The sequence below is a fragment of the Rhyacophila brunnea genome, unplaced genomic scaffold (assembly GCF_057557595.1).
Source record: "Rhyacophila brunnea isolate RB1 unplaced genomic scaffold, BYU_Rbru_1.0 scaffold_2, whole genome shotgun sequence".
Classification (NCBI taxonomy): Eukaryota; Metazoa; Arthropoda; class Insecta; order Trichoptera; family Rhyacophilidae; genus Rhyacophila; species Rhyacophila brunnea.
Window position 1 is genome coordinate 18,459,611 of NW_028232859.1, and position 27,224 is coordinate 18,486,834.

The 27,224-nt window shown below is 31.4% G+C and overlaps 1 protein-coding gene across 4 annotated transcripts in view; it reads left to right on the top strand.

The window, feature by feature from the left end:
* exp (expansion) overlaps positions 1–27,224 on the top strand; it is a 214,384-nt gene that overhangs the window by 180,872 nt on the left and 6,288 nt on the right. For 2 of the 4 annotated variants that reach the window (XM_085947193.1, XM_085947194.1), the window contains exon 10: positions 20,173–20,596. In XM_085947193.1, the coding sequence (XP_085803319.1) occupies positions 20,173–20,596 (424 nt within the window). Of the gene's footprint in view, positions 1–20,172; positions 21,612–27,224 lie in introns of those variants that run through there. The other 2 variants (XM_085947196.1, XM_085947195.1) reach the window with 2 other exon arrangements.

Genomic DNA, 27,224 nt, shown 5'->3' on the forward strand with positions numbered 1-27,224 from the left:
CTAGCTGAAGTACCCGGCTTCGCACAGGGTCGCTTCGTGGTTATATTTATCTTAGATATTTGAAAAATAATAAAAGGTAATTATTTTTTTAATATTAAAATATCAGTGTAATACAATATGGCAATATGAAAATAATTCTAATAGGAGTAAAGGTCAAACATAAGAACACCAAATTAAAATCGAATCCAAAATATGAAAACGTTATTAATGTTATTAATATGTAGTAAAAAAAAAAACAAAATTGGATGGAACAAACAAACAACAAACTTTGTATTTTATATAATAATAATTTAGAAACCTTCGCAGGTGTGCGCACAACAACTGACAAAAGTTTCATCGCAATCGGATGAATGGTATAGGAACGCATACGAATAGAAGTAGAAGATGATTTTCTAATTCAGAAATCTTCGTGGGCATGCGCACGACAACTCACCAAAGTTTCATTGCAATTGGATGAATGGTGTAGGTACGCATTCGAATAGAAGAAGAAGATGATGGTTGTACTAATTCAGAAACCTTCGCAGGCGTGCGCACGACAACTCACCAAAGTTTCATTGCAATCGGATGAATGGTATAGTAACACATACGAATAAAAGAAGATAGAATGAAGAAGAAGAAGAAGATGGTTGTACTAATTCAGAAACCTTCGCGGGTGTTGGCACAATTACTGACGACAATTTTATTGCAATCGGATGAATGGAATAGAAACGCATACGAATAGAAGAATATAGAATAGAAGAAGAAGAAGAAGAAGATGGTTGTACTAATTCAAAAACCATCGCGGGTGTTACCACAACAACTGACGAAGGTTTCATCGCAATCGGATGAATGGTATAGGGACCATACGAATAAAAGAAGATAGAATGAAGAAGAAGAAGAAGATGGTTATACTAATTCAGAAACCTTCGCGGGTGTTGGCACAATTACTGACGACAATTTTATTGCAATCGGATGAATGGAATAGGAACGCATACGAATAAAAAAATATAGAATAGAAGAAGAAGAAGATGGTTGTACTAATTCAAAAACCATTGCGGGTGTTACCACAAAAACTGACGAAGGTTTCATCGCAATCGGATGAATGGTATAGGAACCATACGAATAAAAGAAGATAGAATGAAGAAGAAGAAGAAGATGATGATTTTTCTAATTCAAAAACCTTCATGGGTGTGCATAAAACCACTTACCAAAATTTCATTGCAATCGGATGAATGGTATAGGAACCATACGAATAGAAAAATATAGAATAGAAGAAGAAGAAGAAGATGGTTGTACTTATTCAAAAACCATTGAGGGTGTTACCACAACAACTGACGAAGGTTTCATCGCAATCGGATGAATGGTATAGGGACCATACGAATAAAAGAAGATAGAATGAAGAAGAAGAAGAAGATGGTTGTACTAATTCAGAAACCTTCGCGGGTGTTGGCACAATTACTGACGACAATTTTATTGCAATCGGATGAATGGAATAGGAACGCATACGAATAAAAAAATATAGAATAGAAGAAGAAGAAGATGGTTGTACTAATTCAAAAACCATTGCGGGTGTTACCACAAAAACTGACGAAGGTTTCATTGGAATCGGATGAATGGTATAGGGACCATACGAATAAAAGAAGATAGAATGAAGAAGAAGAAGAAAAAGAAGATGATTGTACTATTTCAGAAACCTTTGCGGGTGTTAACACAACAACTGACGAAGGTTTCATCGCAATCGGATGAATGGTATAGGAACCATACGAATAAAAGAAGATAGAATGAAGAAGAAGAAGAAAATGATGATTTTTCTAATTCAGAAACCTTCATGGGTGTGCATACAACCACTTACCAAAATTTCATTGCAATCGGATGAATGGTATAGGAACCATACGAATAGAAAAATATAGAATAGAAGAAGAAGAAGAAGAAGATGATGATTTTTCTAATTCAGAAACCTTTATGGGTGTGCATATAACCACTTAACAAAATTTCATCGCAATCGGATGAATGGTATAGGAACGCATACGGGACAGACATACAGACATACAGACAGACATACATTCATTTTTATATATTAGTATAGCCTATACTCTTCGCGCAAGTGCAAGCAATAAGTTTACAAAGTTTTATCGCAATCGGATGAACGGTATGGCTGCGCATTCAATACGAACAAACAAACACACAAATATTAATTTTTATATATTAGATTTTATCAGTGTTTTAATTAAATACAATTGAATATCGGACATAGTATTCCCAGTAACTATTTATTAAGTACCTAATCGAGTAACATAGTTCAACGTCCTGCCGAGATTCATTCTTATCGTTATTCTAAGAAGTGTATAAAATCGTTTGCTGTCACTATGACGACGTCCACCATTTTGGATTTTGTTAAATGTATTTTTTTATGATATTCATTATTATCCGATCAACGGGTAAATAGCTTAAGGATTTGTGAAACTTCATGCATTAGGCTCTAGGATGTATCTATAATCTATGCTCTAGGTATATAAATTCAAGAAGTCATTAAAGATTTAATATGTTTAGTAGGTACCCGTAAAAAGTGCGTTTATTAATAATAAAGAATGTTTTAATACATTTCTTTATAGAATTAGTTAGAATGCAAATTTGTGGAACGAAATTCGCAACGCATAATATGCTGCTAAAATAAAATATACATTCATTCATAAAATCATGGAACCGAGAAAGTGATATTTCAAATACAAAAAATGCTGCGAATCAAATCTTATCATATCTAGATCTTCTTCGATTATTCACAGTATCTGTTGGATGAGTGACCAGTCGACTAGTATTTTATGTAAGCCAGTGGGTCATTAAGTCGGTCGATAGAGATTTTAAAGACGTGGTTCTTCGTCTATTTGTAACCGGTCATCTAGTATCTAACTAGATACTTGTTTTCCGATAAATGAATGTGCGGTTTATATATTTTTATAATTAATACAACTCTTAACAAAGTAGTGTTGTAATGTAAAAAGATATCTATCAATATTGATAACGTTTATAATTAATATTGTTTTTTTAAGAAAAGAATAATAAAATATGAATAGACATTATCTTTAAAACCTACTTATATATGTAGTTGAATTCTATAAGAAAACATAAAAATCGATAGCATTTACTTTGCAAACGAGACACGTATTGTATTCAACTATTTTTATCTATGATTTTTATAAAATTAACATTAATTAAATACTATTTTTTCTGACAATATATCTGTGCTGATGAGGAATAAATGAGTACCTACATAGGGATTGCAATATAATTGCAAAAGTAAGATATGGTAGAGATGCTGCTGTTTGTCCTTTTAAAATATTTTATGTTAATTAATACATTTTGTTTCCACTTTCAATAAAAAATATATCAGTACTGTCTGCTTTTTAAAATCGATATTTCGGCATCGAAAATACTGAGATACCGGTCTTGAAATACCGGTATTGCAATCCCTACATACAGATGATGAAAATAATATATGAGGAGCAGTGCACTAGTATTCGTTCAATCCTCAGCACTCCAATTTAACGCGTAATTAGTAATTTATAAATCAACGCCGCTCATTATTCTAACGAACCTTGAATACCTAATAAATAAATAGACTATATAGTTTATGTATAGACTCCACGATGGCCCAGCAGTAATGTATGCGCTTGCATTGGATTTCGGGTCTGGCAAAATTCACATGTTGTTTTTCAATATGTGTTTGAACCCAGAACGTAGACCAGATAGGTTAAGCAAATAGCTAATATCCATTTATTGTCAAAAATCTGTTACTAAACTTCTTTGTAAGGCAGTAAAAATCCATATCGGCTTGTAGAGCCAATATAAAAATCGGAGATGCGCCACAATTATATTTAATGAATAAACCGTATAATTTTTCCTTTCTCGAGCTTCCACGTATTTAAAACGGTCACCGGTATATCTATGATTCGTCCGTTTAAGACCGGGTATGGTGCGGTGTATTATGATTTCATGGCGTAAATACATTTTTAATAATGATACATACATAATTTCATTTCAAAGGAGGTAGTTTTTCCTTATAATCAATTAAAAATGGGGTGACTGAATTTCCTATAAGCAAAATAGTATGTGTTATCTATCTATTGTATACTATTTAAACACAATGTGTAATAGGTAGTTTTATAGACTTCGATAAGTTGAACAATATATTGTGCAAATCAGCTTGACCACAGAGAGCTAAGTAATGTTCCACTTGACTTGCACGATTTATGAATATAAGGTAGCTAATGATATCATTTCAGTGTTTTATTATACCTTCCTCCCATGGTAAATTACCTCAAAGCGTTTAGATTTAATTTCGTTTACGCATAGTTATCTACGCATACAATTTATATTGATGGAAATGAAAGTATTATTCCCACATCATTGTTAAGTACGTATCTACTTTGCCAACAAAAAATCAGAACACAGACTACAGATTTCACTTAGACTTCAAAACGTTTTTGTTGCAAGCCGTATAAAATGCGTTCATAATGTGAAATTTATATTGTTTATTATAAAAAAATCCAAGCAGTCATTGACAAAAATAAATTCGCTGTTCACATTCTTCAAGTAGGTAATCAATTTAACAACGGACATTCATTTTATGAAAATTATATCATGATTTTTACCTACCTACTTATGCGAAAAAAAGTTAAAGATAGAGCCACATAGAATTTCATAAAACAAAATAAAATATGTATTATCAACGCTGTTCTACTAGCCACAGGTTCCCAACCTTTTTCATGTCGCGACAACTTTTTGTAGTTACCGGATAATCCGTGACCTCCGCCACATTAAGGGCATAATACAAATAATTTTCAACTAAAGGTGCGACGAAATTTTGGACTTGCTGCCAATTGGAGAGCGAAAGTCGAGCTGTGAATATGTCAATTTGTTTTGTGATGGCGTCGGGGGAATTAATTTTTAAATCGTGTAAAGATGACTAAAAAACGTTACCCATTTACTTGAAAAAGAAAACATGTCAATGAATATATTATTATTATTACTAATAGAACAATAAACATAACATTAAATGGATGCACATTGAATTTTTATGACAAATTATGTTTTGTTCTGCACACGTCGTTTGCACAATCTTCGCGTCGCGTAGTCACGATCGTTTTAGACCGTGCCCCAGCTGAAGTATAGCCTTAACATAAAAATGCATTTTTATATGGAGAAACAGATTAGAAATAATCACAAAATAAAATGTTATAAATACGTTATCATTTAATTATCAATCATCATAAATTTTATTTTATCATATTTTCTTTCATTATACATTTTATTATATAGCTTATTAATTGCATAGAAACAAAGTTTTTATTAATTTTACATGATTGAGACCTTTACATTGACAGTAGTTGTTTCAAATTATGAAGCCATTCCCAGAATATGAGAAGATATTCGTTTGATTATGAATAAGTATAGTTAAATAGTTTTGACAGATAATGTTTATATAATTTTCCGCACAAAAACTAAAAATACTGTCAAACATCGATACATAACAATACGTAGCGCTTACGCGGTGCCTACATAGATTTAAATGATAATTATGACGACTCAAAAAAATGCCGTATGCGACTTCTTTACTACTGCCCAAATTTGGCAAGAAACGTGTAAGAAATATTACTTTTCATCAAAATTGAAGATTTTTTGGTAACTCCCTAAAAGATTTGACGACCTCTCTGAGGGTCGTAACCCATGGGTTGGAGACTCGTGCATCAAAGTCATTATATTTTACTATAAGATTTTTGCAAGATATCTTACTTAATTTATTTAGCAACACTCCAGACATTTTTGTCTGATATCGACGAAGTAATAAAATGGTGGACAAAAAATGTCAAAATACACTACATTTATTATTATCTATGCTTTGTTTTTATGGTTATTGTAGATCGAGATACAATTATAATGTAAAAATCCGTATATCACTGCGATCTGATATTTCGAATACAAAGTCTTTGGAACAGTAAGTTATTCCGTAACATACCAGCTATACTAAAAGAATAATTTATGCAAATATGTAAATATATCATCTATGGTCATTAATTATTATAGGTGAATTAAAACAGATAATATACTGCTATAAAACGATGCTATAATTGTAATTGGAGGTATAAACCTCAAGGATGTTCAATTTTATTTATATTTTACTTTCACTCGTCCAAGTCTGCAACCGAGGACATTTACATCAAGAATGTGAACAAGGCATTTAATAATCGACACATTGAGCGAATTTTTAAAGATGCTCTTACTTAAGTGTTTCAATTGTTATTTTTTAAAGTAAATTCATTATAAAAATGACTTAAGCATATGAACTTTCAAGGTTTATTAAATTATTGAGTGTCCACAATGTAAGTATGGGAGAGTATTTCATTTATTTATGACGGAATATGTAATCATATAATAACTTAATAACATAATAAATGTTGTGTGTGTAGGATCTTATTATAACAGTTAAATAATAAAATTTGAAAACAATGCCTATTCGTTGTGAGACAGCCTATAATAGATAGCTACTAGTAAAATAAGTCATGCAGAATAATATTATTATTATTTTTATATTTAAATAAGGTAGCAATCTAGATTTAGTACTTGGATGTTTGTTATGTGTCTCATTTCTTCCTTTTTATATATAATAATAACGACTTATTCTGTAAAACCGTCTGTTGTGAAAATAAAAATCTATGTAAAAGCATTAATTCAGTTCAGTTATGAACGTTGTTGCAGAAATCCATATATATATAGTAATTACAGTGTTTATTTAGAATTCAACGAAACATATTGAAATGTTCGATCCGGTTCATAATGTGTGAAATAATTTGCATCCAAATGCTCCTCATTTCAATTCTCACAGTTGCGAAGTTGTGCAAGTGAAGAGGTACTCACAGGTTGGCAACTTAACATGCGATATTAAAAAATTTGCAACAGTACTAGTTCCAACATTATTCATTCATAATATTCGTTATAAATATCTTCCTACGTCCGACTTAATTGTTAGTGACATAATATTACACAGCATACTTCCATAGATAATGATCTCTCTTATTTTTAGCAAACAATAATATGACACTTTACCTTATTCGTATCATGCAATTTATTGTGATCGATTTTTTTCCTAACTCAGTTAGAGAAAAGTTTTCATTTTAATTTAGAGTTATATTATTGTAAATTTGGTTTCGTCGGATACTACAGTAAGTTTTTTGGTAACTTACTCCCCAGAGATTTTCAAAGTGTGCGGTGCGATTAATTCTCCAGGATATAATATTAGATTTTATATTTAATAATACAGCAAATATTTATAATGATAAAGCAGTATTAGATATTAATGGTTAACATGAAATTTAAAAAATAAAACGCAGCTTATAAACCAACTACCGTGATATGTATTGTTGGAAAGCCTGGTTCAGAAAGTTCAAAAATTAAAATAGCAAACATTTGACATAATAGCAAATATTTTTTGGTGGTAATAAAGTGGTATATATAGGTCTCGATATAGTAAACTGCCTCATAATACTAATTTTATAAGCTGTTATTATATATACTCTACTATTACTATTAACATTATCTTCGATTACCACATGAAACCCAACATGAAACAAGAAATAATAATAGATTCACCTTCGTTGGAATCTTATGACTGTGGACGTAGACTTATATACTAATTGTGGATCATGATCCGAAATAATTGACGAACTGACAGTTTTCTCGGGCGCTTGACATTCAGTGGTATGGATAATCTAGATAGTGGAAAACCTGTGGAATGATTGATTTGATTTGGTCATCTGGAGAGAGGTCTTTCTCATCGTTCTCAGACCTTTTTGACCAGACTAAATACCATGAGTTTATTATATTATCCCTACTTACTATATTATCCCTATGGGAATGTTCAGCGAAGTAAAAACCCAGGAAATTTTGTTATGAAATTGGAGTTCGTTGATTCATTTAAACATCCACAAGACTCTCAGTATCACATTTTAAATGCGTCTAAACCCTGTTTTTCCCTTATAACCCATGTCGTAGATATATTATTATATACAAATTGGGTAAACAAGAGATTTTACTAGATGCATTTTATTCATTTTGGAAATATTTTTGCTCAACCAAATTGGTAGAAGTCCTTTTTCAATTCTTTTTGATAAAAGTTTCTCATTTACCTTTGTAAGAGATGCTCAAAACCGAGATAAACATATTTACTGACCATTTCTCGACTTAGCAGAGGCTAGTTATCTAGACAGTGTCTAGTTTAATTCTAAATGTTTAGAAACTATAAAGTGAATTACATGGTCGTTCATTCTACTTATTAATAGTTATGGGTACCGTTAAAATATTTGTTTACTAAGGACACCGGAAAAAGAAAAACAAATTAAACCACTGCACAGCCATAGGCACTTTAAAACAAAAACCGAAGAGCATTATTTATTTTTGTATACGTAGTCAATGTCTAAAGAACCGGAACTATAGAGAATAGATTGACATATCAAATGTTACGGAAAAACGCCCGTGGATTATTTGGACATTGGTAAACCGCGTATGTCTTCGGGCGCTACATCTGAATAACAACAAAGTGTTGACATGGCAACGATTCTACTTTCTTCCTCAACAGCTGTTACACGTCCGATTATTTTAAAACGTTTTGGCGGCCCCTTTCGAAATGAGAATTCAATACAAACCGTGAGCTTGTGTACTATTAATACCAAGAAAAACACTGGAAGCCTAAGTACCGCCTGAATAATATCGTTTCACCTGTATTCGTTATATTATAATGGAACTAATGTGTCGATAATTTGTTAAAGATATATCGTTTTAAGTATTACAAATAATATTGTTCACTATAACAGATTATTTTATCAGAAAGATCATAATATGATATTATATATTATGAGAGGGGAAAACTAACAATGCTTCATTCAAGTGATTTATATGTTACTGTATTTATGTATACCTAACCGATAACATAAATTATGTAAGTATATCTATGATAATTGTAACAGTCAAGACCACTTTCATTTTTTACAATATCCGCCCATTAAATTCTAGAGTAGAATGCACGTGGTGCACGTTTATGTAATAGTTAGGATCGCAGACAATTGTCGAATCACAGTAGGTACACTGATTAAGAATGTGGGTGATACAAATATAATACCATAATAATCTTACGTTTGTTAGTTCGTATTGTATGAATATTTTTTTACAAATGGTATCTTAATATCATTTCGTTCAATTTATATAATCCGCATATTCAACAGAGTACTAAAACTATATTATTAATATATATATTAATCCTAAATTTTGCAATAAGTACTTCTTTTTTTCATTAATATACCGTGATGCACTATCATTAGCCAGTCACCTGTGATTATGGCACGCTGCGGACTGCATTTCTCGTACTGATTGTTTGTGACGTTCGCACATAGGTACGTCACCTGCGACTTTTAAACGATAGTCGTCCACACTGCAGTTGCAAGTAGCTATAATGCATGTACATACATATGACTTACGGCACATGTGAGTACGCTCAGCTACTAGTGGTAGTGTCTAGGCTTGGCTGTATTTATAAATAGCACATGAGATAGGAAAATATCGTAAACACTCGTTTTATGGCGTTGGGACCACCCGAAATTCCTGTACACCGAGTGAAGCACATCACTATTAATAAACTGTTTATCCAAATTATCGACGCATTCATGTAGGTACTTATCACATGATTAAACGAAAACAATACCCCGTTAGCCTTGAGATTTTTTGCTGAGCTTTTTTTACTTTTAAAATAACAACAAAACTTCTATGAAGCACATAAAAACTAGTAAATTTAATGTGTCGTTAAGATACTGTTGTATTGATATCAATAGTATACACATCGTAAATCAAAAGTTTATTTTATTGATATTTTTGATATGAGCTTAATTATGATATCATAGGTGATAATCAAATGACAATAAACATGAAAATAAAATTAATTTAATACATAATAAGAAATCTATGAAAATCAATAAGTGTTATTATGTTTTTAATTCGTGGTATTTAAATAAATTGACATATAAATTACAACCCCCTATTTTTCTACCATTTCTCAGAGTGGTTATAAATGTACACCCATGTAACAAAAATACCTTTGATTGTTGACTGATCATTAAGCAAAAAATAGTATATTATCATTTTCGGACATAAGGAAATTATATAGGATTCCACGGAGCAGAGTATATAGGTCTCCGCAAAGTGGAGGTTCTATTAATAGATTTTTTACACACGAATTATTGTTAGTCATTCGCCCAACCCGTTATGCATTTTAGGGCGGCGCTCTGCCAACTATACCACTGTGAATCAATGATTATGATATAGATATTTGAAATACTAGCATAAGAAAATCTGTAAATAAACATGCCGGTAAGACAGAATTATCGAAAAATAAATACTTAATTTTTTACTATTTACATATTGTAAATACTTTCGTGGTATACATTTTTAATCGTGTTTCTAAAATAACACAGTAATATAATTAATTTCCCAATACTAACTATTTTTTTGTTAAAGTAAGTAGTCGATGTAATATACCACTGTATTCCAAATCGACATGCTTTCCCTGATAGTGGTCAAATAAAAATTATTGTCGTGTTTACTACTCATTAAAATATTTTATTAATTGGTCTCGACATCTTTTCATAATCAATTAAATACACATGTGTACAGCTACACCTGAATGACTATGCAAATACTGTGAATAAGAAAGTCTACCAAAAATGTTGACAGTCAATAAAAATAATTTTAGAATTATGTAGGTAGTCAAGTAAGTGATTAAACTTTTGATTTCATTTCAAATATTATGATAGAAAAATTTCCCCAAATATAAAAAAATCGGTGTGTGTACTTATGTACGCGCGTTAGAAGTTATACTTCTTTGGCGTAACAAAACAAAACTTGTGATAAACTAGATTCTTTGACTAGCTCAAAAAGGACCGCTTATTGGAACGCAGTTGGTTTATTTTTATACACTTTAACTTATATTACTAACTAACGTTTAATCGTTTGTTTACATAACGGCAAATGGCCGACAATAATAAATTCGCTGCCTAGGCAATGAAACAACTCTAAACTATAATATTATACTGTATAATCTTTACGATTATAATATTATACTGTGGCGTAAAGGTAGTGCGTTCGGCTGATAACCGAACAATCGGTGGTTCGAATCCAATCGAGTGCGTTTTTTTTTCGTGTGAAAAAATAAATTATCTATTACATGTCACACGCCAAAAATACACTCTGATCTGATTTAAAAAACGCGCCAAAAGAAGTATAACTTCAATAAAATATCATCAGTTATCACATAATAATTATAATATGTACAGTTTGATGCATCGTGCATATTGGAAATTGTACTATGTCTTATATACCAAATACACATAAGTATATTTGGAAGTCTAACAAAGTCTTGTGTTGCGGATTTGGATAATATATTCCAGAGGCGGCCAAGTTTCAAATCATATTATATTTAATGATTTATTTGAGTTCCATCTTGAGTGTCGATAGTTCAAATATAATACATTGCACCTTACAACTGGGATGACGATATCTTAGTACCCTAATTAATACTTAATTTTCACTCTCACCAGAATCAGTAGTCCGTCACTTTCCATTCATGCGTTGACATCCGATTCGATTGTGATCAGATAAAAGAAAAAAATAGATAGTTATAACTTGCGGCCTCATTTCAAACGTTTATTTGACGAACATTTCCTTTCAATCAATTAAATAATAATTTTGAACAACTTAATTGTATACATTTTTAATGGCGATTAAATTTTATTTATCAACACTTATTATTGATTTAACTAATCTAGATCCATTCTCTCATTAAATTAAACTGTAAAACTTTGGGAAAATATATAATATATAATTCGTTGATTAATTAAAAAATATACTGCTATATTGTAATTTTAATAGCGGAAACGAGTGTAGTTTATGTCAGGAAAAAGAAAGTAAATATTTAATAACTTTTTCATAAATCTCTAGATAAAATTTCAAAAATAATAATACACAATTATCAGTAATACGATTTATATTATTCTTTCCATTTAATACGGAATAATGCGTAATAAATATTATCAAATATAATGCAATATTTAAAAATTGCAGTCAGTTTGGATCTCATGGTAAATTGGTGGACTAAATTCCCGCCACTGATTCTTTCAGTTGCGGTGCGAATCCCAATGGCTGGATCAAATTTAAAAAAAAGTATTTATTACCCTACCATTTGATCCTAAGCGGATCATAATATATAGTCCTCCAAATATCAGAGATCCGGATAGGGTCGAATCTGCTACATACAGCTTTATAGAAGGCTGCTCTATCAACTCGGCACAGTCGATGATAAATGGTGCACCCAATTCACTAAAGTCTAAACAATTGTCTCTCGTAGAAACTAGTCGAAGTATCGGATTGGCACATTTGGGTGACCGAATGAATTGAACGGATGACTAACAAGCATTGCTTGTAAAAAATATAGATACCCTCTATTCTGTGAATTAGCATTAGAACAAAAATGTTAATTTACCATTTTTGTGATGTTATTGTATATTGAATAAAATATAACTATTAGTTAAATTATTCCAACACTTTGTTAATTAAATTATGTTTGAAGTTATGATATGGTACATAAAGAAAGTTTAAGTTATATATAATAATAGTAATATATTGTTTTAAAAAAAATCTCACATTGAGCAACAGAAGCTTTCTATTTAAAATTATTAGTCTACTATACTGACACAACATACATAACATTGTGCATAGTAAAATGTCAGATCAAGTATGATATTTGGCGTAATAACAATAACAAACAATGAAATAATCTCATAAAAGATAACTTTGACACTGCCTACAACAAAATCGTATCACTACTACATGGCATTGTTCTTTTTGACAAAGATTGACTGCATACTTACAAGAGATCGGTCGAATTTATCTTGGTGTTTTTATTTATGAGCTTTCTATTGGTGCTTCATTTCCATTGTGTACTCAAAATCAAGCAAATATATATTGAGGTAGAACACATCTGTTTCAATTCGCGTTGTATTGTATTCTCTGATTTATTCATCGATAAAGAATTATTGTCTGTAATGAATGATAAATAAAAAAAATTACACCTACTTTCTTTTTGGAAAAAAAATGATAGCATTTTATTTATTTTTTGCTTACGTATATTACTTTTTAAGATTGTGTATTCAATCAAATGGTTCTTAGTGTTACAATAATTTATTGATACTACGTGCTTATGTTCTCTAGAGAAAAAAATCAACAGCTATTGAATTTGTATAAATAAAATCTTGGTCACTTATTCATTCGCTGGTAAGAAAAAAAAATGAATTGATTTAAAATCGTTTGCTAGGATTTTTTTAATAAAATTATCATTATAATAATAATAATAATAATAATAATAATAATAGTATGTTTAATAATATATATTAGCCCATTGTTGTCAACATCATAAAATGAATCCAAAAGGAGTAAATAAATATTATGTAAACTAAATCAGTCTAACCCTTTTTTCAATACAAGTTATCATTTAAAAAAAATAATCAGTATTCCTATTAGTCTGTACTAAATCTATGATGTGTGATGATTTCACCGTTCACCCAGTCCCTTGGGCAGCGCTCTTCTTCCCACACCTTTGTCATCAGATGAAACATAGGGTGCAGGATTGCGCTCAACTGTACTTGAGGAATTCAGGATGAATCCCGTCTCCCCCCGGTGCCTTTCCGTTCTTGAGCCTTTTCACAGCCGATTTTATCTCGGTGTGCATGGGCGGGCAATCGGAAATATCGGTCGCTCGGGGAATGTTCAAAAGTAAAGCTTCCGCAGATATGTCAAAGGGATCCAAAGAAGGTGGGCGGTTCAGCACTCCGCAGAAATGATTTTTCCAAATCTTCTTGACGCATTCTGCGTCAGACTCTATTGCTCCACTGGGACCACGAATGGCTCCGGGAGTCGATGGTCGCCTGCCGCAGACTTCACGGGTGATTCGGAAGAGTTTCCTGGTGTCATTTCTGCTTGCTGCCTCCTCTGCCGCTTCAATTTGCCGGTTCATAAAATTGCGCTAGTCCAACCGCACGGATCGTTTGACTACCCTGTCTTGAGTCTGGTAGTGAGTCCGGCGGTCCTTGGTTCGGTCGGGGTCTGCCTCTTCGTCTCTCAGACCCTCTAAGCTGCGACAATTACCGAGGCATTACGCTACTCAGTGTTCCGGGAAAGATTTTGGCAAACATCATTTTGATGAGAATAAGGGACCCGATAATGCACGTCCTCAGGAAAAACCAAGCCGGGTTTCTACCTAGTCGAGCGTGTGCAGACCAAATTCACAACCTTTGATGTCTTCTCCAGCAGAGCCATGAGCTGAACAGTCCGATGGCTTGCTGCTTTGTGGATTATGAGAAGGCTTTCGACAGTCCGCACCGCCCCTCCCTCTGGATGATACTGGGAGCATACGGGATCCCTCCTAAGATCATTGCCATAATCAAAAGCCTGCACGAGAATAGCGAATGCTGTGTCAGAATTTGAGACACTGTCACGGAATGGTTCGGGGTCACGACCGGAGTCAGACAGGGTTGTGTCTTTGCACCGTTTCTCTTTATCATTCTCTTTGACTTCATACTACGGAAGTCAATACCACCCGGCCGAGGCATACCTGTTACCCCCACGGTGAAGCTATGCGACCTGGAATATGCCGATGATGCTGTCCTATTCGATAACTCAATCGAGGGCATTCAAAAGACAATCGACAGGTTGCATAACAACTCCTCTCGCGTTGGTTTGAAAATCAACGCGAAGAAAACCAACGTCTTGTGCAATAGCACGTGTCCTGATCCAGATTTACCTCCGATTAGCGATGGACAAAACATCGAGAGCGTCGACAGCTTCAAGTACCTGGGGGTACACATCACGGGAGATGGCATTTTGCAGAAAGAGATCGCTATCCGAATGGGAATGGCTGGAGCAACATTCAACTCGATGCGAAATGTCTGGGACTCACGATTTTACTCGGTCAAAACCAAATACCGCCTATTCGACGCTTGCATTCTGACAGTTCTGCTTTACGGTAGCGAATCATAGCACCTTACGAAGGCTCAGAGCAACCGTATACTGAGCTTCGAAAACAGATGTTTGCGACGAATACTGGGTGTGCGGTGGGGTGGTATGACTTTAGGAGCAACGAGGAGATAAGAGAACGCACCAAGCAGCCTCTCATCACGCTGAAAGTGAAGAGGCGACGTTGGACCTGGCTCGGCCACGTGCTGCGGATGCCAGAAGAGAACTTTAACCTGGCTTGCCGACCTGGAAGGCCGCTAAATACAATCTACAGAGTGTATACGGCGGATCTACGGGATGCTGGTTTGACCTGGAACGAAGCAAGAAGACTGGCAAACGACAGGGATTCTTGGAGGCGCCGCGTGGTGTATATTACTTATATACATCAAAAATGTTGTGCATTCAATCGTTAGCGTGACTGGATATTTTGAGATACTTAAATCGCCCATCGAAACGGATGCATCTCTTTACCACGTCAACTCTCAATGTTTTTACTGACGATGGGTTTCTCGAAATTATAAATTTTCTTACTATATAAACAAGCAAAGTTAAATTTACGTATTGTAACGTAAAGAACCGGTAAATAAAATAATGTTGTATCAACTAAGTTAGTACCTAATATTTTGGGATTGTGTTGTAAAATGCTTATTAAAATAATAATATCAGAATCTATTTAGTAACTGTTAGATCGATTGACATTGATATTTTTTTATTCACCGTCATATGACAGGTAAATATGATAATATTATAAATGAATGATCAATGACCGTAATATACTGAAAGTATTTCATTGTAATACACTATCAACAAAGACTCATTGTGGAATGATAATTTAGATGTCTTGACATTTCATAATAGAGCCTTGATATTTGCAGATCTACTAGTAACTAGTGTATAAGCCAGAGTCTAGCAGCTGCTGACATATTATCATGTGTATCTGTGTAATCTAACTATCTAAAACCATAAAATCGTGATTGAGTTACATTACAATAATTCCGATAGTCGTTTTGCCTATGACCTGTTGAAAGGCACGCAGGTTTTTGGGCGCAATGATTAATTATTATCATGTATGTAGTCACTCTGTTTCAATATTATATTGTAACAAATAGGTATTAGTGATAGATCATAATATATTGATATAAATTATAAAATACAAGGACTTATGCATTTTCTGCTAAAAAATACTGTAAGAATACTATTTTAAAAGTACTTAGGTACTTAAAATTAAGAGAAAAATATTTTGAAAACTCTATAATGGTTTTTTCGTAATTTTAAATCTTAATTTATCATGAAATTCATTATATACAAATATCTACTTAACTATTATAATCTTCTTTCATTACTACCTCCTAATATCAAATATGTAGAATTTAATCAATTACCTATTATAATTAACATCGCTTCTTATTAATACGTTCTTAGATTTATATTAAAATGTTTTAGATAAATATACGTAAATATATATTATATACGTTCAATCATGAATTATAATGTCAAAATAATTATTGATGAATAATGTTTTCATGTACAATATTTAACTAATTTTTATTTGACTGGAAGCACGGTAATATTTATATATAAATTTAAAACTCTTTATAAGATACCAATCAAACTTTCAAATCGTTATCACTAAACTTCCATAATCTACATCTAAAATTTTCACACACACTAACTATCTACAGAATATAATAATTGTCTCATTAAGAACATCTCAACAACGGAATCTTCTATCTACGTCATCTATTACCTTTGGGTATATTTTATTAAGTTTTTCTCGCTCACCTAGCAAAGCAATACGCCCGTTGTATTTATTCACAACAAGATAATAATATAATATTCCATCAAGCTGTCATATATAATTTCTAAGTATATACTTACATACCCATCTGACGACTTTCTCCTTCAATAAATGAAGCACCTCATTACTTCGATACTGCAATCTGATTCTACGGCACTGTAATATTAAATAGGAACTTCACGTATTATGTTAAATTAAACATACCTAAAGACTATTTTAATTATCGAAAACGGTCAATCTGTTGTGTTATTTGTATACATACATACTATAACGGTATATTTTTCGACAGGTTTATTCTTATTAAAACCATTCCTACAGTATTATTTTTAGGTAGGTTTTAAAAATAGGTACGTATCTAAATATCAATATAAATTTAAGAGCTCTATGTAAACCATACTTACAAATAACCCAAAAGAACTGTAAAATATGAAAAGAATATAATTATAATAAATAAATAAAATTCACTTATTCATAACTAGGGGTTGCAAGTTGCAATACCGAATAAAAATACCAGTACCGGTATTTCCTATTGAATTCCGGTACTCGTAAAATAATTAAAAAAAAAAACAGAAGTATATAATAAACATATATCTACATAGGTAAAAATCTCTTTAAAATATTAATAATTACAGCATGTGCCATTGCTGGTCACCAAGGATGATGAAGAGCCACGGAAGTAAACCAGACATCGCTTAATCTGACAAAAAATACAGTCCTCTTAAGCATTTTATGTTAATTAATACATTAATGATATTATTGTTTCCACTTTCAATTTGATTTTTTGATTTTTAAAACCGGTATTTCGGTATCGAAAAATACTGGGATAATGGCTTTGATATCCCGTTATTGCAATCTCTATTCGTAACTATTAATTTCATTATATATATTTGTTCAATTCTCTGTGATTATTACAATTACGATGTATAAAGCAGGGTTTACATGAAGGCAAAAACAAATAAATACAACGTTTGACAATAAAAATATGCAGAAAACACTCCGCGATTAACTTCGATGGTCTTACAATGCATTGTCTAGAATCGCCTGAGGCATGACAACGTATATTTAATTGTATATTCGGCAACCAATATTATAGTTACTAATAATAAATATGTTATTTTGTATGCGTTTATTTTTAATCAAAATATTTAGGTACACATCAGAAATTAATATGTAGCCATTCTGAACAGATTATAACAAAAACAATAGATTATTATATTCTGAACTTGAATATTATAATCCGTGATAGATATCGTTTTTTGATCGACAGCCAAGCCGGAAGAGATCCTACTCATTTAATATGTTATTAATTAGTATAGTCTAGTTTGGTACAAAGCGTTTATTTGGAATACGATGACTCGACGTAAAATCGGTAGATCCGTTTGATATGCCACACTATTACTTTCGAAAAAGCAATTTGGTTGACATTATCTTAGCTCATCGGACGTTGCACGAATAGAAATGTCTAAGGATCTCTTGGACATGTCATTAAAAATGGACTTGCTTACTTTTTAAAAGATGTCTCAATGCTGTACGACGTACACCATAATAATGCACTAGGTACTTGTCGGTGTCACATTTAGAAACCCATCTGTTTATCTATTAGACAATTGATTTTATAGTATTCACGAGTATTTCTTACTAATCGACACATTGTAGTATCTCAAATTTCAATAAACTTAAAATGAATTTAAAAGAATTTACTAATTATTGTGAGAGTAGGTATATCCATTTTTAATAAATAATGTAGATGAAACAGTTCATCGTTTATCTTCTCGTATCGTAACAGAGAAAACTTTTTGGTATTTTATATACATCAAAATCTTAAGGTGCAGTATAGCGCTAATAAGGATATCTAGGGACAGAATATTAACTATGCAAATTAAAACAATTTACCGATGATTAAAATTTAAAATCATTTAAATTAATCGCTATCTTAACTTTGGATTCAATGATAAACGTACAATAAAAAAATCTTATATTTGTTACTATTTTCATAATTTAAATGTAGTTTAACAATATCATTCGAATATGTTGGAATATATATATTTTTTAAAATATAATAGTTATAACGTATTTTTATTTAATACAAAAAACATATTATATCTTTTGTTAAAATGATGATTCGTTGACTTTTATTTATATCGAATTATGGTTGGGTATGATCGCTTTTGAAATTGTATTAAATTGCGGGTATCGTATTCTATCACTAGATGTCCCTAGTAGCACTGCAATAAAACCACACTTTATCTTAATTTAGTCAATTATTATATTATTGAATAGCTCATTGATAAACGTTTTCATACTAGCTATTTTTTGTTTAAAAAAAATCTGTTTATTAACACACTGAAATATTAGTTTTGATACTACGACATCTGATCGACTATACCAGGGGTCGGCAAACTCTTGGACCAAAAGAGCCAAATATGAGTATCACAACGGTAAATTTTTTTTTCGAGAGCCCATACATTTATATAAATATGATTTATTTCAGTGAATGTTATTGTTTATTTATCAAGTGAAGAAGATTTTGCGAATAAAACTAACGCAAATATAAGTTTTTTTATTGTTGAAATTATAAATATATTTTTTTACATAAAATGAGTTACATAAAATTTTCACGCATTCCTTAAAACTAATGTGAACAATGACCGTCCTTGCATTTCTTTGGAGAGTGTCTGTATATTTGGTATGTAACTTGTAGTTTTAAATTTTAGGCGCGACTCCAAATTCTCGTCGGTTATTTGGCTTCTCTAAATGCTATTTATATTATTCATGTTTGAAAATGATTGTTCACATATATATTATGTAGACTCAAATATGAGTTCGAAAAGCTATAACATGTATTAAAAATCGTAGTATCTACCTTATTATGTAGATCTTTTAGAGCGCTCCGCTGAGTTGTGAAATTAAATTGCATTTTTCTCTCTCCAAATCCTCACTTTTGTAAGCAAGACCTACAAATTTAGAGCTACATACCTCTTAGCTTGTTAAATCTACAAAAAAATCTATTTCAAAGTGCTCGTGTCAATATGAAATGGAGGAAAATTTAATTTGTCGACTTTTGCAATGGGCGGATTTAAAACGACAACAATCATACCTTTTTTACAAAAAATGTGAATTTGGAATTTGGCAAAGATCCGCACGCCAATACCCAAAGAGCCGCATGTGGCTCGCGAGCCACGGTTTGCCGACCACTGGACTATACTATTTCAAGGAATTAATAATAAAGATAATAATTATTGTCAAAATATTTGGGTAGAATTATAATGTTTTTTTTCTTTTCTTTACAGACGATCCTTACTACTGCGGTCTCCGAGCTCGCGTCCCGAACTTCGTGAAGGCAAATGGCATTCCCAACGGAAAAGCGGTTCTACCCCTCCCCAAGGAAGCAGTGGTACCAGTCCCCAGCAAGCGATACTCCTTAGCGCAGCCCCCGATCGCCGCACACCACGCTCTCCACGCGCAGATGCTGTTCGCGCACGCGCACTCTCACCACGCGCACCACCCCGCCCACCCTGCGCACCCGGCCATGTGGCACGCGCGCAGCTACGAGAGCGGCATCGGTGCGTATGAAAGCGGATATGACGTCAGACGGGCTGAGCGCCGCGACGGCGACGCCCGCGTCAAGGGCGAGAAAAGGCGCGACAAAAAGATTGCTGCCGATATTGGCGCCAGGCTTGATCCCACCAAACTGAGAATGCTGCATCAACCGCGGTAGACTTTGCTGATCATGTTGTCATATTCCAAATTTCCGCCGATGCTTGATTGGTTGGCAAGCGCGGACACAATTTATAAATACGTTTTCTAATACACCACACTACATTTATTTCAATATTTAATTGGTTTTTAACTTAAAAAAAACAGATAGGTATATCATAATGATAAAATTTGAAAACCAATAATCAATGTCAAATTATTTAATATATATTTTTTTATGTCGGTTTAATAAATTTACTATTTTGAATTACCTCCATTTATAATTGATAATAATAATAATCAATTGGCAAAAGTACAATACCAACATCTAAGTAACTGACCGATTAGAGCAAGTAATATCTTTTGAAGACAGCATTATTTGGTATTTCATATCTTAATTGAGGTAAATAATTTTGCTGTGACAACCACAGTGATTAACAATAGCTATCTTTTCACAATAATAGATTATTGATGCTCAAATAGAAGGCAATTTTCATTCGCTGTGAAATTTGTTTATTTTTGTAAGAAATAATGTTTAAAAAAATATTATAAAGAATTTTACTGTGTAGTCAACAGTACGAATGAGACGTTAGCTACTTTTTTAATTCCAGTTAGTTGATAGTAATGTGTGAAAATAAATTTTATTATTTTTTGATGAAATAATGTTTTTATTTTCACATATTACAAAATTTAAAAAAAAACCCCAGGAAACGTATTCATAAATTGACTCCTTAATATTAAAGTAATTTAACAACCCCAAAGTTGGTCTTTGGGTATTCGTTTGTAGTATTTAGTCGTAGAAAATCAAATGCGGTGTGTTATTCTTTGAATCATTTGTTTTAATTTTCAACATCAGTATTGATTGATTCATAGTTTCAAAAAAGATGCAGTATCCTCGGCGAAATCAAATAATGTGAAAATAACAAATTTGTAAATTGGCGCACGATACTCACCAAATCTTTTCTATGAAACAAATGGCACAAAGGAACTTTGAATGTATCTAATATGTATTTTGAACACACGCAAATGCCCTAACAAAAAAAATCCAAAGCAGCAAGAAATACCAGGGTGATTCTGAAATTTTCTTACTGTGGCTGTGGCAAAAATACTTCCAAACAATGCTTCAACGTTTGAACACTGGCAAAAAGAGACGCGTTGCATGCAATTGTAACATGAAAAATGCCGCCAAAATTTGAGATCCGTTAAATGATCGAAGCCCCGTCCAAGAAGTATTCGAGTCATCCCGAAAAACCCTGCACTTTTGTGATGGTATTTATGTCTTCCCTTATTTGTGCTTTCTATAACAGCATCACTACATCACGACTCTCGCTTGTTAATAATAAGAAGCACCACACAATTTTCATGTCTTAGCAATACAATCACCTAATCATCCTCAAAGTGTATTATTGTATTCTCCATTGTGTTTAACATTTCGAATTGCATGAGACCGAAACATTTTATCATTGCAACTGAACATTCATTTACTGTTTTATAATAATTACATCCTTGCGATACAAAATGCGATTTATTGTTATTATACAATCTTGATAAGTATTAACACTATTTACAATTAATACTCATAAGCAGGTAATAAAATTAATACTGTACTTAAAGTTACGAATCCAATTTTCTTTAGATATTTTTGATTTTTACCTTATTCTTAGCCGTATCTTTGAAATTACGAAATATCTTCTAGAAACTTTCTTGTTGCACTACCAATTCATTGCAGAATAATGTGTTAATTATTACTTTTCCGAGGCTTTACGGGTCTCCACAGCGTCTTTATTTATCATATAGTCTATTCCTCTTCTAATAACACTACAGCACATAACGGCTTTCTCGATTCTCGACAGACTCTAGGAATCTCCATTGTATAAAATGCAATATTTCTATTCTCATTTTGTCTATTTAAAATTCTCCATAGTTCATAATTTAAAAACTATTTGATGTCATCTATAATAATCTATAAAAATGAGAATAATAGATACATTGCAGGCAAGGTACAAGTATTACATATTATTGTATTTAAAAAAAATATATCTTTAGGTAATACAATCGCATTACATATCAGTGATGGGCGGATTTAATGTAATATTAACAAATTAAAGATAAATATCTACCATGAAAAATGCAATATGTATTGTTCAACGTTATGTCGCCAGTGATCGAATCAGTCACACGCCTTTGGCAAGTATTTACATAAAGGGCATAAAAAGGCGGAGACACTTATTATCGAATGTGTAGAATAAATTACTTCAAATTTTGGGTCAAGGATAAAATAGTTGAAGTATTTTTTTTTGGTTAACAGTTCAATACATATTTAATCAATAATTGATTCATAATCTATTTAAAAACAAGATATAAGTATATGTATTATTATGGTTATTCTACAGCATTTTTGAAGCAATTAAAAAGGTTAGCTAATTTATGCCAAAATGCATAATACAATGATTTCAAAGATTGATTGACACTCATATCATTATTTTCTCTCGTAATGCTGAAGTACCTATGTGAGTCGAGATAAATCTTCCACAACCTAGAATGCGACAAGTTTAACTTGAGGCTAGGCGTCGGCGCTCGTGTCGTTACCCATGTATTATGCGAGTATTGCCAGGATTTGAAAATATTATTCCACATTTCCTCGATAAGAACAGAAATATAAATAAATACGATGACATAAGGTAATTTTGTCCCATTGAGTTGGATATTTTTAGTTATATGGTAACATTGAAATGTCAAGTGATTTGTCCTGTCAGTCGAAATTTTTTAGTCAACATAGTTTATGGGCCAAATAAGCTCTTTTTGTCGTTTTATTCTTCGCAGTACAACTTATAATCTTCTAAGCGTCAGTTTTCAAATTTGTTTGTATTATTGATACATCTAAATGACTTACAGTTTACATAAATTATAAACGTCAGATGTATCCAAGGGGAGGGGAGCAAATAGGGATTTTAGTACATCAAGCTGCCGCGCATCAAGATAACATTTTCACAGTCTACCTCCACTCATTCAACTTCTAAAACTTCTTCCTTTCAATATTTAGAAAACGACCGTATATAGCTAAAATATAAATTTGTAGAAAAGATTTAAAAATTAGAGGTTTCAAAATATACTTAGAATATTAAAATATAGTTCCTTTATTAATTTTATGTTGAGATAATTTCGATTTAAGTTTTTATATCTCCCTCTGTCACATTGATTTTTTTATAAATAAACAATCAACATTAAACACGCATTTATTCACTTTTAAAATTGTAATTTACTATGTTCCATCATAATCGGAGCAGATTATTTTAGCGTTTTTTTAAACTAGGAATAGTTTTTAGCCATTTGTCCAACCCATTGAATCAAATACAATTAAAGAACTACATGATTTTTTTTAAATATTGACAGATTTATGATAAAAAATTAGACAAAATAGAGACAACATATATTATTTTTTTCTCTGTATTAGGTATATCGACTTAATTGTCGTCTAATATTTATTTAAGATATAAAAATACTGTTATTAAGATAGCTATATTATAAAAAGAAATAAATACATACTTCCTAATATTTCCTGGTAACGCTTGCAAAGATACCTACTTAATTGCAAAACATTTTACAGGCAAAGACTCCACGTTTCTCGATTTGATGTCGTAACTTTCTTCTGGTGTGAAATAATAATATCTTTAGTTTTATTACGTTGAAATAAAACTGCCGCCGTGACGAATAGTCTTCCTCCAAGCAGTTTTGCAACTTGTGACTTTATAATCTTATTAGGACAACATTCGATAATCTCTTTAATGTTGTACTAGATCACGTCACGGATTTGAAGTTTCTTAAACACAAAGAAAATTAAATTCAGTTAATTAAATATTGTTATTTGCTTTAGTTTGATAATAACAATTATGAGAATTTAACACATATAATTCTTAATACATAATAACAATTACTATATTATGTACATTTTATTTCTAATAACTGCATTTATGATAACCTACTATTAAAAATAAATTGTAATACATTGTACTTAATCCAATTATCTTAATAACCAGCCTGGTCGAGTTTATCCGTTTAAAGAATATCAGTGGACAATGTTCTTATAACCTCACAATAATTTAAAAGTACTGAATTACAAATAAAATTTTCATTACTTTGTATTATAATAATATTATGGCAAGCTATATTAATGGTTTTGTAGATACCAGGGAACAAAAAATTAATGAAACCCTACTGGGTGTAGTAAAACTTCCTATTATAGTTCTCGAGTGTAGAAAAATATGGGATAAACTTATACAGGTGTTAAATATTAGGTTATTTTCAGTATTACTTATGTATCATAATAATACGCATTAAAGTTTATTACGTCACTGTAACGCGCATTCAATATTTTATTACAGTTGGCGCGCTTTCTTTTCCTAAGACTTTATGGCCTGACCGTCATAAAGTATCCTGCTTCAAAACACTAGTGATTAATCCATAGCAATGGATTTTACATTTCTATCTTATTAATTTATTCTGTGGTAGGTACCTAGTAAATTATTAGTGACCACACTATTTTGATCAATTATTTATTATAAAATACTCAATAGTATAATATATTATATTGGTGTCAATTTGTCTTAATAAATCATCTGATTTGTGTAGGTACAAAAGTATATATAAATCAAATTTGAAGAGTATTAAATTGTTTTAAGATATTTTTAATATAGCCATACTACTAGGTGCCTGGTTATTGTAAGCGATATCTAAAATAAATTCTAAAAAATATATACCGATGTTTATAAACTATTGTGAAAAATAATTTCTTTCCTATGTGGGAGTAACATGAATTTTTGATTTTTTTTAAACAATGTGCCGGAAAACGTATACATTTGTCATTGTGGGTAAGCAATTCACCATAGTTAAATATATACAATTATTATTGCAATGAATCTTAAAACCAGTTTTTAAATATTTCTGACAAACGCGACTCGCGAGAACATTAGGTGTGATGCAATTTCACTTTACAACAAATGCAGTAACCACAACGTCAATAATTCATCGAAAATTATTAAAAAAAAAAAACCTTAGAAAACATAATATTATAATTAATTATAGTATAATACTATATTATTATATTTTTTCATAATATTCGGTTATTATAAGGTGGATGTATCTTTAAAGGCAACTAACTGATTATATTTTAATGAATACTCTTCTATTTTAAACACTGAATCTTAAAGCTAAATGAAAAAAATATTTTGAAGCCAAAGCATGATTTGTTTTCACCTATGTATAATTGTGTAGGTACATACCATAGTATAACATGCTAGGTATTTATATTTTTTCTGATGTGTGTATTTGTGCACATGAACGTAAGGGTTGAGCCGAATTATAAATCTAAATACAAATGCCACACGTTATTTTTTTCAGAACTTTTAAAATTTAAGCACTATTTGTAAAATTATAATCATGAATGACTTAATTTTACAAATAGTAATTTTTGCTTAATAATTATTATTATATGACATTTATATTATGGATTTTTTCACGACGTCTGTCTATACCTATTACTCATATAATACGAGCATTAACTTACAGTGCACATCCGGAATTCTACACACACATTTAAATTAAAGAAAAAAATACTGGATTACTATTTTTAATATAGGCTTTAAACTCGTTTAGCTTAATTGCATAAATATTTTTATCATAGAATTGAAATATTATAGTACAAATAGTAAAGTTATAAAAGGCCTTGATAAATTTACATAAAAAAACCGGAATTAAATTTATATATAGTACAGTTCTAATGCCTTCGCAGAAGTCCGAATTATATTTTATTTTGAACTAGTCTTATTACAATAAAATCAGCATTTCGCAATCTTGTCTGTTGTCAAATAACACCTGTCACAAAACGAATTTATTTCATAACACCGTGAAATTCGTAATTTGATTTTACAATGCGATCAAATATACACCGAACCGACATCTACTCTCAGAAGGCCGAATATAATATAGTTTTTTTTCTAACACATCCTTCCTCGCACACGATCTGAGAGTTGAAATTGGGCGGACCAAAGGCGGAAGAATAATGACATTCTGGTTTTGTCGCGTTCTGCGGTCCATCTTGCATCACAGCACGTTCAGAATTACAATCTTTTAATAATATAAAAATATTTATTGTGTTGCAATTCGGGTAAGCCACGCATGGATATGATAGGAATCGAACTTAATTGAACGGAAAATTATATACAGTCAACATGATTATAAATCTTATTTAAATTCTAACGGCTACAATATTGCTAGATAAAAGTACTTAAGTAGTTTTTTAATACATCGGAGGATCTGAAATAGTGGCTCAGTATTATTTCCTTTATGGGTTTAGTTGATCAATTTTAAATATTTGTATATTTCCAGATAATATAAAATAAGTAAGTACCTACTTACTTAAAAATAATACAATAAATTAAATAGACATATACTTACATTCGAATTCAAAACTATATTGACTTCAAATGTATCAACATTTCTTTTGAACCTAATAATAATACCAGTTACGTATATCCATTTTGTGTTTAATAAAATTTATCAAATACAAAATGTATTAATATTGTGATACGATTAATAATTTAAGTAACTGGTAGAGTAGAGTAGCATAACAATAATAAGTATATTTATT